Here is a 13,421-nt window from a genome sequence, read left to right as displayed (position 1 = left end):
CGGGACGAGACAGACAGGCAGTGTTTCTCAGTCAGTCAAAACAGTGCATTCGGAAAGTATTCAGACCCATTGACATTTCCACATTTTGTTACGTTACAGCCTTATTCTAAAATTAATTAAATCATTTTTCCCCCTCATCAATCTACACAAATACCCATAATGACAAAGCAAAAACAGGTTTGTAGAAATTTTTGAAAATGTAAAAAAAATATGTATTTTACATTTACATAAGTATTCAGACCCTTTACTCAGTACATTGTTGAAGCACCTTCATCAGTGATTACAGCCTCGAGTCTTATTGGGTATTACGCTACAAGCTTGGCACACCTGTATTTGGGAGTTTCTCTCATTCTTCTCTGCAGATCCTCTCAAGCTCTATCAGGTTGGATGGGGTGAGTCACTGCACAGCTATTTTCAGGTCTCGCTAGAGATGTTCAAGTTCGGGCTCTGGTTGTGCCACTCAATGACATTCAGAGACTTGTCGCGAAGCCACTCCTGCGTTGTCTTGGCTGTGTGCTTAGGGACGTTGTCCTGTTGGAAGGTGAACCTTTTCTCCAGTCTGAGATCCTGAACGATCTGGAGCAGGTTTTCATCAAGGATCTCTCCGTACTTTGCTCCGTTCATCTTTACCTCGATCCTGACAAGTCTCCCAGTCCCTGTCGCTGAAAAACATCCCACAGAATGATGCTGCCACCACCATGCTTCCCCATAGGGATGGTCCAGATTTTCTCCAGAAGTGACGCTTGGCATTCACGCCAAAGAGTTCAATCTTGGTTTCATCAGACCAGAGAATCTTGTTTCTCATGGTCTGAGAGTCCTTTAGGTGCCTTTTGGCAAACTCCAAGCGGGCTGTCATGTGCCTTCTACTGAGGAGTGGCTTCCGTCTGGCCACTCTACCATAAAGGTCTGAATGGTGGAGTGCTGCAGAGATGATTATCCTTCTAGAAGGTTCTCCCATCTCCACAGAGGAACTCTGCAGCTCTGTCAGAGTTACCATTGGAGTCTAGGTCACCTCCCTGACCAAAACCCTTATCCCCAATAGCTCAGTTTGGCCGAGCGGCCAGCTCTAGGAAGAGACTTGGTGGTTCCTAACTTCTTCAATTTAAAAATTATGGAGGCCACTGTGGTCTTGGGACCTTCAATGCTGCAGATTGTTTTTGGTACCATTCCCTAGATCTGTGCCTCGACACAATCCTGTCTAGGTGCTCTCGGACAATTCCTTCGAACTTATGGCTTGGTTTTTTCTCTGACATGCACTGTCAACGGTGGGACCTTATGTAGACACGTGTGCCTTTCCAAATCATGTCCAATCAATTGAATTTACCACAGGTGGACTCCAATCAAGTTGTAGAAACAGGATGCACCTGAGCTCAATTTCGAGTCTCATTGCAAATAAGTAAATATTTCATTTTGTATATATTTGAAAACATTTATAAAAACCTGTTTTTGCTTTGTCATTATGGGGTATTGTGTGTAGAATGATGAGGAAAATAATTGATTTAATCAATTTTAGAAGTCTAACTTAACAAAATTTGAAAAAAAGTCAAGGTGTCTGAAAACTTTCCAAATGCACTGTCTACAAAAAAATGTTATTGAAAAAAGGTAAAACAAAACAAAGTGCAGCTAGTTTGCAGTCTTTCCAGCTTCAGTTTGAGGTGATTGTGTTAGCTGTGTTATTGAATAACAGTGTCCTGACGAGTGAGCACATTTTCTGGGCGAAATTGCACCTCATTAGCTCATTGTTATGGATATATCCAAATAAATGTCACTAGAAAACAGCTCAAACAAATCCAAATGCAGCTACTTTGCTGTTATTCTAGCTGCAGTTTTATACGTGACGGTAAGTTAGCCGTAGTTGGCTAGCTAGCAAGCAAGGGATAAGAACGTTGCCAGCCAGTATGGTAATAGCACATTTAGAATGAACAACTGGGTCGCGTCCATAGATACAGAACAACAACCCTAGATTTGTGTCGGGACTAAATCTTGTGGAAGGATGAAATAGTATGAATAAATACATCTAAATAAGGTTTTTAATGAAAATATGTCAATCATTATTTGAATATGTTTTGAATAACCTGTTGTATTGGGGCGGCAGGTAGCCAGTGACCAATACGCTGCTAGATCGAATCCCCGAGCTGACAAGGTAAAAATCTTTCATTCTGCCCCTGAACAAGGCAGATAACCCACTGTTCCTAGGCCGTTATTGTAAATAAGAATTAGTTCATATTAACTGACTTGCCTAGATAAATAATGGTTAAAATATATATATTTTTTAAATAAACGTGATAATGCCCTCAAAGCCGATGTTTGAAGGATTTATTGGCATGGTTTGCCGGCCCGAGACGCAATATCCGTGCAAATATATCCTCAACACCGGCTTCTCGAGCATTATCAATTAAATATCCCCTCTGGTTTTGACACATGCGCTCTAACCAACAGCTCACAGATATACAGTTCGGGTAGGCTAGCCTACATGATGAGATTATTATGGACAAAACAGCCAGATTATATTTATTTGTCAAACAGCAGCCAAGAATTGATCAAAGGAGCATCAAGCTCATCATCGTGTACTTTCACCACCCTGTGAAGTTCATCATCATTTATTTAATCTGTAGCCAAATGAACTGCATGCTTTCCTGAGTCGTAGCAGGAGGACCACACTAACATATCGCCGTGTGACTCCAAGTTTACATTGATATGATGGTTATTATATCAATATTCCGGATTAAAGGCCACCATTTCTCACAATTGATTTTACAGACACAAAAAGATCCGACCTTGTCTAACGTATTTAGTTTTTTCAACATTTGGAAAGTTGACAGAAAATGTAGCAGTTTCCATCAGGACTGTCGTGACATTTTTTTTTTTTATCTGACATGTACTTTACTCGCATAAAAAGGTTGGATGGAAACCTGGTTACTGATACAGAAATAAGACTTTTTGGAAAATCACTATCTGGATAAACACACTACACAGACACTTATTTTCTAAGTCCCTGGAGTGATATAGAGAATGACAATAGTCTTTATTTTGATCCCTCAATAATCTCAGGAGAAATGTTGAGGCGAAACTTGGTTCTGCTTTTGCTCTAAAACAACATTCAATCTGAAGCCATTGATAAGGATAAGGATTTATGGAAATGTCACATCCAGTACCCTCCAAGATAAGGACTGGTGAAGGGTAGGATACGTACAGGATCAGCAGAAGTGGATACGCTGTGGCCTCATCAAAATCTATTGGCAAGGTCAGCTCCAGACGAAGTGCTATAAAATAAATCAGAATTCCCTTACACCTCAAATGCACATTGATTATACTAAGTACCAATCAGGCTTCCAAATGTAGTGTCTTAACATATCATGTTTATTTATACAATGAGAATCTTAAGAGAATCTTCATATGTTAACCTGTTCCTGATTGCATGATATTATGATTTGACAAATGACATGTTACATCGCTCGACAAATGACCAAGCAACTGATTACATTGCAGGCAAATGTACATGTATGGCAGCATACATACAAATCAAGAGTGAAAAAACATGGACAAAAGGCAATCCTTGAAATGGAGCTAGAAATTGAGGTGCAGTCTCCATTCAGACGCCTTAATGAAATGCAGCACATTGTGTCTAATTGCACACACGGTTCAGAGTGAAGAACCCATATGGCGAGCCTTCCCATCTAATTGGATTAGTAGATTGGCAGGCTTCTCATTCCAGAGCTGATTCATAATCACCTCACAAAGCTGTGCACCTGTTCTTTTAATTGTGTTTATCCCTGGTATCTGCTTACTATGTACTCCGGCACTGCAAGCTCCATGGCTCACACTACATCTAAAAACCCTGCCTGTCGAATTGTCTGCATGTAGCAGGTCAACAGCTGAAATATGTTATCTGTTACTTTGCTATTATTCCATGAATGAACCCCATGAGGGACAAGGATGATGATTCATGATGATGCTGATGATGACAATGATGCTGACAACTATGATTACAGTGACAGCGGTAGTGACGGTAATGATGATGTTAATGCCCAAAGATGATTATGAAGATGATGGTCACGATGATAGAATGATCATGAGAAAGATTGGATTGTCATACCAAAGTTGTTGATTTGTAGGGTCCTGATATCTCTCCTTGGTATATTCCTAAATATCAGTGCATCTCTTAGTGCAGTGTTCTTCTCCAAAGTGTAATTCTCTATATACAGAGATGGAAAAATAAATATTTGGATTAACCAGACACATAATCTCTCTTAAATCCGTCATTGTAAAGCATTATGTTTTAATATCTGCATAGACTCCTAATTGCATATAATGTTATTAAATGTATTTGCATGTACAGTGCCTTCAGAAAGTATTCACACCCCTTGACTATTTGCACATTTTGGCTTGTTAGAGCCTGAATTTATAATGGATTCAATGAGATGTTGTGTCACTGGCCTACACACAAAACCTCATCATTTCAAAGTGGAATTATGTTTTTAGAAATGTTTACAAATTAATTTAAAAAAATGAAAAGCTGAAATGTCTGGCAACCCTAAATACGTTTTGCTTAGAAATTTGCTTAACTAGTCACATAATATATTACACGGAGTCACTCTGTCTGCAATAATAGTGTTTAACCTGATTTTTCAATGACTACCTCATCTCTGTACGTCACATATACAATTATCTGTAAGGTCCCTCAATTGAGCAGTGAATTTCAAACACAGATTCAATGTTTACATATGTTACATTACTCATCTCATATGTATATACTGTATTTTATACCATCTATTGCGTCTTGCCTATGCCACTCGGCCATCGCTCATCCATATATTTATATGTACATATTCTTATTCCATCCCTTTACATTTGTGTGTATAAGGTAGTTGTTGGGGAATTGTTAGATGACTTGTTAGATACTACTGCACTGTCGGAACTAGAGGCACAAGCATTTCGTTAGATATTACTGAGCTTTCGGAACTAGAGGCACAAGCATTTCGTTAGATATTACTGAGCTTTCGGAACTAGAGGCACAAGCATTTCTCTACACCTCCGTTAACATCGGCTAACCATATGTATGCGACCAATAACATTTGATTTCTATTTTTGAACCACAAAGACCGGGGAGGTTTTCCAATGCCTCGCAAAGAATGCCACCTATTTGTAAATGAGTAAAAATAAAAAAGCAGACATTGAATATCTGTTTCAGCTCGGTGAAGTTCGGCAGTGGCTCGCCCATTACGGCGTTAGGGGTGGCGACCCACTTGTGATTGGTATTTTTTTTGGTATATATACACTGCTCAAAAAAATAAAGGGAACACTTAAACAACACAATGTAACTCCAAGTCAATCACACTTCTGTGAAATCAAACTGTCCACTTAGGAAGCAACACAGATTGACAATACATTTCACATGCTGTTGTGCAAATGGAATAGACCAGGGGTGTCAAACTCATTCCACGGAGGGCCGAGTGTCTGCAGGTTTTTGGTTTTTCCTTTCAATAAAGCCCTAGACAACCAGGTGTGGGGAGTTCCTAACTAATTAGTGATGTTAATTCATCAATCAAGTACAAGGGAGGAGCGAAAACCCGCAGACACTCGGCCCTCCGTGGAATGAGTTTGACACCTGTGGAATAGACAAAAGGTGGAAATTATAGGCAATTAGCAAGACACCCCCAATAAAGGAGTGGTTCTGCAGGTGGTGACCACAGACCACTTCTCAGTTCCTATGCTTCCTGGCTGATGTTTTGGTCACTTTTGAATGCTGGCGGTGCTTTCACTCTAGTGGTAGCATGAGACGGAGTCTACAACCCACACAAGTGGCTCAGGTAGTGCAGCTCATCCAGGATGGCACATCAATGCGAGCTGTGGCAAGAAGGTTTGCTGTGTCTGTCAACGTAGTGTCCAGAGCATGGAGGCGCTACCAGGAGACAGGCCAGTACATCAGGAGACGTGGAGGAGGCCGTAGGAGGGCAACAACCCAGCAGCGTATTGTATGTATTGTCAATCAGTGTTGCTTCCTAAGTGGACAGTTTGATTTCACAGAAGTGTGATTGACTTGGAGTTACATTGTGTTGTTTAAGTGTTCCCTTTATTTTTTTGAGCAGTGTATATCGCAATGCTAGTGGCGTCACTACAGACCCTGGTTTGATCCCGGGTTGTTTCACAACCGGCCTTGATCGGGAGTCCCACAGGGTGGGGCACAATTGTCCCAGAGTCCGGGTTAGAGGAAGGTTTGCCCGGAGTAGGCCATCATTGTAAATAGTAATTTTTTACAATTTTTTACCAAATAGCAGTAAGCAGTTACTTAATGCTCTGCCCCTCAGTGACTGCCAGCAGTGCCTGTTCCGCCTCCATGTGTGCAAAATCCACGAGAACATTGCTTGGATTGTGTTGCCAGCTATTTGCTATGAGTGGGAACAGCCCCAATGAAATCACAGGATTTCATAAAATAAATTACAACAGCAAAAAGTAAATGGACCATCCAGGGGGGCTCAAATATGCGTTGGTTCAGTCAGAACTTCTGGGTCTGCTCTAGTCTCCTCCTCCCAATGAGTCTCTCGCGCCAAACGGCTTACTTTCCGCATGTGCGACTACAATAGATCTGCCTTATTAGGGAAAAAGCAAATTGATTAACTTGTAATTAAATTATCATAAAAGTCTTAGGAGCCTGGGACCTGATAAACCAGAAAACTACATCCAACAAGAGTCAAAGGACAGATGGATACCCCACCTAGAATCTTCTCATCGCAGATCTGGTAGGACAAAAAATCATGGCCAATTGTATTGTTTCCCCCTGATGTTGTTTATCAGGTTCTACTGTAGGTGACAGGACGACATGTTGTGTGGACTAAAACAGCATAAAACTTGGTGTATCACAAGGCATGATCAAATTGATCATTCAGCTACAGTAATTTTGAGAAACACTGAGAAATTCTTTGGTCGTTTTAGCTGTTAGCTTGCTGGCTAGTTATCTCCCATGCCAATTTCAAGTCTTTCTAAACTCATATCTGACTAACTCGGAAATATGAAGTTATTTCAGAATGAACATTTACTGGCTAGCGCGTCATGCTTTGTGATATTATGATAGATAGCTATCCCCAGTTAGATAATGTGTTTTCACTTATTGCATCTGTATGCTGATTGCGTTCTCCCTGTTGCACTCGTTCGTTCGTGAGCTGGCTGTGATAGGAGAAAACTGAAGATGGATCAACAACATTGTAGTTACTCCACAATACTAACCTAAATGATAGAGTTAAAAGAAGTAAGCTCTACAGAATAAAAAAAAAAAAAAAATGTCCTGAATACAAAGCGTTTTGTTTGGGGAAATTCCAACACAAAGTATCACTGAGTACCACTCTTCATATTTTCAAGCATGTTGGTGGCTCCATCATGTTATGGGTATGCTTGTCATTAGCTTGAAAATATATGGCAAGACTTGAAAACGGCTGTCTAGCAATGATAAACAACCAACTTGACAGAGCTTGAAGGATTAAAATAATAATAATGTGCAAATATTGTACAATCCAGGTGTGCAAAGCTCTTAGAGACTTACTGTCACGTCTACTCCCGCTCCCCCTCTCTGGCGCTCATTGTCACCAGTTTACTTATTATTACGCACGCCTGCAACTTATGAGGCTCTACTGGACTCCATCACTTCTATGCTTACCTCCCCTATATCTGTCACTCCCTTTGGTTCTTTCCCCAGGCAGTATTAGTTATGTTTCGCATGTCCAGACGCTACTCTTCTTTTGTATTGTTCCATGTTCTATTTATTACTAAATTCACCCCCTGTACATGCGTCCCGACTCCCAGTGTCAGCGTTACACTTACCCAGAAAGAAACAGCTGTAATTGCTGCCAAAGGTGATTTTAACATGTATTGACTCAGGGGCGTGAAAACTTATGTCAATTAGATATTTTGTATTTCATTTTCAATACAATTGCAAAAATGTCTAAAAACAGGTTTTTAGTTTGTCATTATGGAGTATTGTGTGTACCATAGATGGGTGAGAAAAACAATCTATTTGATCCATTTTGAATTCAGGCTTTAACCCAACAAAATGTGGAATCAAGGGGTATGAATACATTCTACTTTCATAATATCCTAAAATAGACACATCCATAGTTGAAAATTAAACCCATTTTACTGAAACGAGCAGCATAATCAAATCATATGGTAGAACTGATTCAATAGACACGATTCCTGTAATTTAATCACATTACCATATCTGTTCACACACATTTTTCCAAACACGTCCCACTCAATGCACACACATGCTTTAGGATACCCAGGATTCATTTAAATATTGTACCACGTCCACATCCATCTAAATGAGGATCAAATTGCTAGGAAACTGATTCAGCGATATACATTTGTTGTGGCCCCACGGAGGATGTAATGATGCAACTTTAATGAGTGAATTAATCAACATCACTCACGCACTGTGCCTTCAAAGGAAGAAGAGGTTGATCATTTATCTACTCCAGTATCCTATTCCCTATTTAGAGCATTACTTTTGACCAGGTCCCGTGGGTCAACAGGCTGGATGCTGCAGTAAATAGTATAGAACCAGGTGTACTCCCGGGTTTAACTCCCTGAAATAAGTATAAAACCTTGACCTGCTAAAAAATGTCCTTTCTTCCCCTCATCCCACTGTTCTTCCTTTCTTACACAAGCAAGCAGTGTACACACAGTGCCATGGTTGCTATGGTTTGAATTGATGGTGCTCTTGTACTTACTGCTCATGTCATTCAGTTTGTAAAGGGTGGTTCTTGGTATACCAGGACCTGCAGAAACGAGACAAAGTATAACCATTTTTGTTCTTGTAAGAATTTCTAATCATTTGTTAAGCATTTCATGACAACATTTTAAATGTCAGTGAATGTCTGCTAATTATTATTGTAATTTATATGTTGTACATTCAACTGAAAATGGTATATAAAACACACTGCAAAATTACAGGTGGCATGTATCCAACTCTTTATTGAACTATTACCTCTACAGTTCAGCAGGACATACTGATTGTCTGGGTTGAAGACTGCATCGTAGTAGGAGCATTGTGTTTTGAACAGGGAGCAGGTCAGGCATTCACGTTGAAATGGGTTTACCGCCGACACTCTGATTGAAAGAAGTCGAGAAAATACTATACGGTAAGAGGTCAGAGTCAAATTAACTTGAGAGCTTGGTCTCTACAATATACAGTGAATTCGGAAAGTATTCAGACCCCGTGACTTTTTCCACATTTTGTTAAGCTACAGCCTTATTCTAAAATGTATTAAACAGTTTTTTTCCTTCATCAATCTACACACACAATACCCTCTTGGGTATGACGCTAAAAGCTTGGCACACCTGTATTTGCGGAGTTTATTCCATTCTTCTCGGCAGATCCTCTCAAGCTCTGTCAGGTTGGATAGGGAGTGTCACTGCACAGTTATTTTCAGGTCTCTCCAGAGATGTTCGATCGGGTTCAAGTCCGGGTTCTGGTTGGGCCACTTAAGGACATTCAGAGACTTATCCTGAAGCCACTCCTGCGTTGTCGTGGCTGTGTGCTTAGGGTCGTTATCCTGTTGAAAGATGAACCTTCACCCCAGTCTGAGGTCCTAACCGCTCTGGAGCAGGTTTTCATCAAGGATCTCTCCGTACTTTACTCTGTTCATCTTTCCCTTGATTCTGACTAGTCTCCCAGTCCCTGCCACTGAAAAATATCCCACAGCATGATGCTGCCACCACCATGCTCCAAGTAGCGATGGTGCCAGGTTTCCTCCAGAAGTGACACTTGGCATTTATTCCAAATAATTTTGTTTCTCATAGTCTGAGAGTCCTTAGGTGCGTTTTGGCAAACTCCAAGCGGGCTGTCAGGTGCCTTTACTGAGGATTGGCTTCCGTCTGGCCACTCTACCATAAAGGTCTGATTGGTGGAGTGCTGCAGAGATGGTTGTCCTTCTGGAAGTTTCTGCCATCTCCACAAAGGAACTCTGCAGCTCTGTCAGAGTGACCATTGGGTTCTTGGTCAACTCCCTGACCAAGGCCCTTCTCCCCCGATTGTTCAGTTTTGCCAGGTGGCCAGCTCTAGGAAGAGTCTTAGTGGTTCCAAACTTCTTCCATTTAAGAATGATGGAGGGCACTGTGTTCTTGGGGACATTCAATGCTGCAGACAGTTTTTGGTACCTCTCCCGAGATCTATGCCTCGACACAATCCTGTCTCGGAGGTTTTTGCTCTGACTTGCACTGTCAAGTGTGGGACATTATACAGACTGGTGTGTGCCTTTCTAAATCATGTCCAATCAATTGAACTTACCACAGGTGGACTCCAATCAAGTTGTAGAAATATCTCAAGGATGATCAATGGAAACAGGAAACAGCTCAATTTCGAGTCTCATAGCAAAGGGTCTGAATACCTATGTAAATACGTATATACTGTATATATATTTTTTTTTTACATTTGCAAAAATTTCTAAACACCTGTTTTCACATTGTCATTTTGGGGTGTTGTGTGTAGAATGATATTGTGTAGAATGATATAAAAATATTTAATACATTTTAGAATAAGGCTGTAACGTATCAAAATGTGGAAAAAGTCAAGGGGTCTGAATACTTTCCGAATGCACTGTACCTCTAGACAAATGTTTGGACCAGAGTCCAACAGAGACCATCTGTTGGACGTCTAACATCTGCATATTGGCAATTACTATACTTTCTATTTAAATGAATGTATACAGTACCTGTACAGTTGTCTTTGTATTGAACTATCTTCTGTGCTGAGGAAATAACTATAGAAAGACAGAAGAAAATATTTTGTTATGATCCATGTTGTCGGTATGACATTCCTGAACATTATTTTGCAACTGAATTCAGCCCTACATCGAAGGCATGTCAGAGTAGGGTTGCAAAATTCCGGTAACTTTCCCAAAATTCCCAGGTTTTCCAGTAATCCTAGTTGGAGGATTCTGAATTTTCTGCTTATTCCCTCCTGATTACGTGAATCTTCCACTGGGATTTTGGGAAAGTTACCAGAATTGTGCAACCCTATGTCAGAGTATGGTCTGAGTATCAGTCATGTACACTGTATCTGCTTCCTCATCATACTCCAGGATCTGAGACACCTCCCAGCTGCCAGAGGTCAGGTGGCGCATGTTGACCTCATCACCATTGAACTGAGCAGGGAAACAAAACAAACACACATTACATCACCTGCAGCGGCACGCTAGACGCAACATAACCTTGTATAGCCCATGTGCGATGCATAACAAAACAAGGCAGTAAACATGTCGTCCCCCATGAATGATGCAGCGCCCCCCCCCCCCCCAGGGGGGCTGGGTCAATCAGTATAATTTGTCGCATGACGGATCTCTATCGCAAGACGCATCATTCACCCAAGTTTCATCCAAATCAGGTCAGTGGAGTCTGAGATATCACTTGGGTTAGCTAGACTCATATCCCTTAACATGTGTTCCAAATTTCATCACTCTGAGTCAAACAGATCAAGAGATATAAACATGTGCTCATCATAGTGAGTCTTGACAGTGTTTACAACATGTGTAAAAAATGTTGTTAAAGTAGGAACATCTGACTGATTGTATATGCATTTACAGTATGTACTAGACCATGCCCAAGTGAAAGTTTAGGTCAAATGGTGTGAGGGGCGTGACTTTTCAAAGTTCGCATTTTCCATCTCTTGTTATAGCGCCACCATCTGGCCAATCAATGTAATTTTGTAAATGCCGGATCTCCATGGCAAGACGCATTACTCACACAAGTTTCTTCAAAATCAAGCCAGGTCTGTCTGAGATGTCGTGTGTGTGACTAACGTATTAACGCACTAACGGACGGAGACAGGTCCACAGTCCCCTCCGCAATTTCATCATGGGGGACAACAGAGAGCGAATAACCTAATTGAGACTTTCTTTACCACAACTAGGACAGCTGAACATCCTACCTGGTCAGATATCATGGTGATGTGGTGGAATGACCCTCGTCCGCCATGTTTTATTGGCATGGTCAGGAAGAAGGTATTCCCATCCTTGGAAAACAATGGCTCTTCATTCTGTAAGAAAAATGAGTGTAGCCAACTGGTCATGACCAGAAAAACACGTTTAACAATTGTTTAAGTTTAATAATAGGCGGATTTTCTGGTTTTGCAAGGTATTTCCTTTGTATCCCTCTCCAGTGGAAAGTATTGCACAATATATGTAGCTATAGAAATTCTTGAATGAACTTGTGTAATATCTGTGTAATAACAATATGACAAACCTTATGCATGCTTACCTGACGGTCAAGCCACTTCTCTGATGTAATCACATGTTTCTGAGGGGGAAACATAGAGCGGTTGGTGCAGGGTATATGTGTCTGCTGTTCAAACCTTTATCTGTAGACATGGACAACCCATCGGGCCTTTCACAGCGCAAAGACAGTAACGTGTACAGTACCACTCAAAAGTTTGGACACACCTACTCATACAAGGGCTTTTCTTTATTTTCTACAGTGTAGAATAATATTTGTTTTACTTAACACTTATTTTTCTTAAAACTGCATTGTTGGTTAGGGACTTGTAAGTAAGCATTTCACTGTAAGGTCTACTACACCTGTTGTATTTGGCACATGTGACAAATACAATTTGATTTGATTTGAAGGCCTGATTCATGCAGTCTCCTCTCAACAGTTGATGTTGAGATGTGTCTGTTACCTGAACTCTGTAAAGCATTTATTTGGGCTGCAATTTCTGAGGCTGGTAACTGTAATGAACTTATCCTCTGCAGCAGAGGTAACTCTGGGTCTTCCTTTCCCGTGGCGGTCCTCATGAGAGCCAGTTTCATCATAGCGCTTGATGGTTTTTGTGATTGCACTTGAAGAAACTTTCAAAGTTCTTGAAATTTTCCGCATTGACTGACCTTCATGTCTTAAAGTAATGATGGACTGTCATTTCTATTTGGTTATTTGAGCTGTTCTTGCCATAATATGGACTTGGTCTTTTACCAAATAGGGATATCTTCTGTATACCACCCTTACCTTGTCACAACACAACTGATTGGCTCAAATGCACTAAGAAGGAAAGAAATTCCACAAATTAACTTTTAACAAGGCACACCTGTTAATTGAAATGCATCTCATGAAACTGGTTGAGAGAATGCCAAGAAGTGCTCAGCATATGTGGGAACTCCTTCAAGACTGTTGGAAAAGCATTCCAGGTGAAGCTGGATGAGAGAATGCCTAGAGTGTGCAAAGCTGTCAAGGCAAAAGGTGGCTAATTTGAAGAACCTAAAATATAAAATATATTTTGATTTGTTTCACACTTTTTTGGTTACTACCTGATTCCATATGTGTTACTTCATAGTTTTGATGTCTTCACTATTATTCTACAATGTAGAAAATAGTAAAAAAATAAAGAAAATCCCTTGAATGAGTTGGTGTGTACAAACTTTTGACTTTTACTATACGAT

General features: G+C 40.5%; 1 protein-coding gene across 1 annotated transcript in view; it reads right to left on the bottom strand.

Moving 5' to 3' along the window:
- LOC120057745 (inactive dipeptidyl peptidase 10-like) overlaps window positions 1-13,421 on the bottom strand; it is a 66,562-nt gene that overhangs the window by 5,112 nt on the left and 48,029 nt on the right. Inside the window, exons 12-19 of the mRNA XM_039006225.1 lie at window positions 12,250-12,288; window positions 11,921-12,028; window positions 11,047-11,138; window positions 10,707-10,754; window positions 8,981-9,102; window positions 8,724-8,771; window positions 4,097-4,195; window positions 3,194-3,263 (exon numbers count right to left, since the gene is read on the bottom strand). Of these exons, the coding sequence (XP_038862153.1) occupies window positions 3,194-3,263; window positions 4,097-4,195; window positions 8,724-8,771; window positions 8,981-9,102; window positions 10,707-10,754; window positions 11,047-11,138; window positions 11,921-12,028; window positions 12,250-12,288 (626 nt within the window). The remainder of the gene's footprint in view (window positions 1-3,193; window positions 3,264-4,096; window positions 4,196-8,723; window positions 8,772-8,980; window positions 9,103-10,706; window positions 10,755-11,046; window positions 11,139-11,920; window positions 12,029-12,249; window positions 12,289-13,421) is intronic.

The sequence above is a fragment of the Salvelinus namaycush genome, chromosome 13, assembly GCF_016432855.1.
Source record: "Salvelinus namaycush isolate Seneca chromosome 13, SaNama_1.0, whole genome shotgun sequence".
Lineage (NCBI taxonomy): Eukaryota > Metazoa > Chordata > Actinopteri > Salmoniformes > Salmonidae > Salvelinus > Salvelinus namaycush.
Note: the sequence above shows the minus strand (reverse complement) of the source record. Positions and strands in the feature narration are given on the sequence as shown.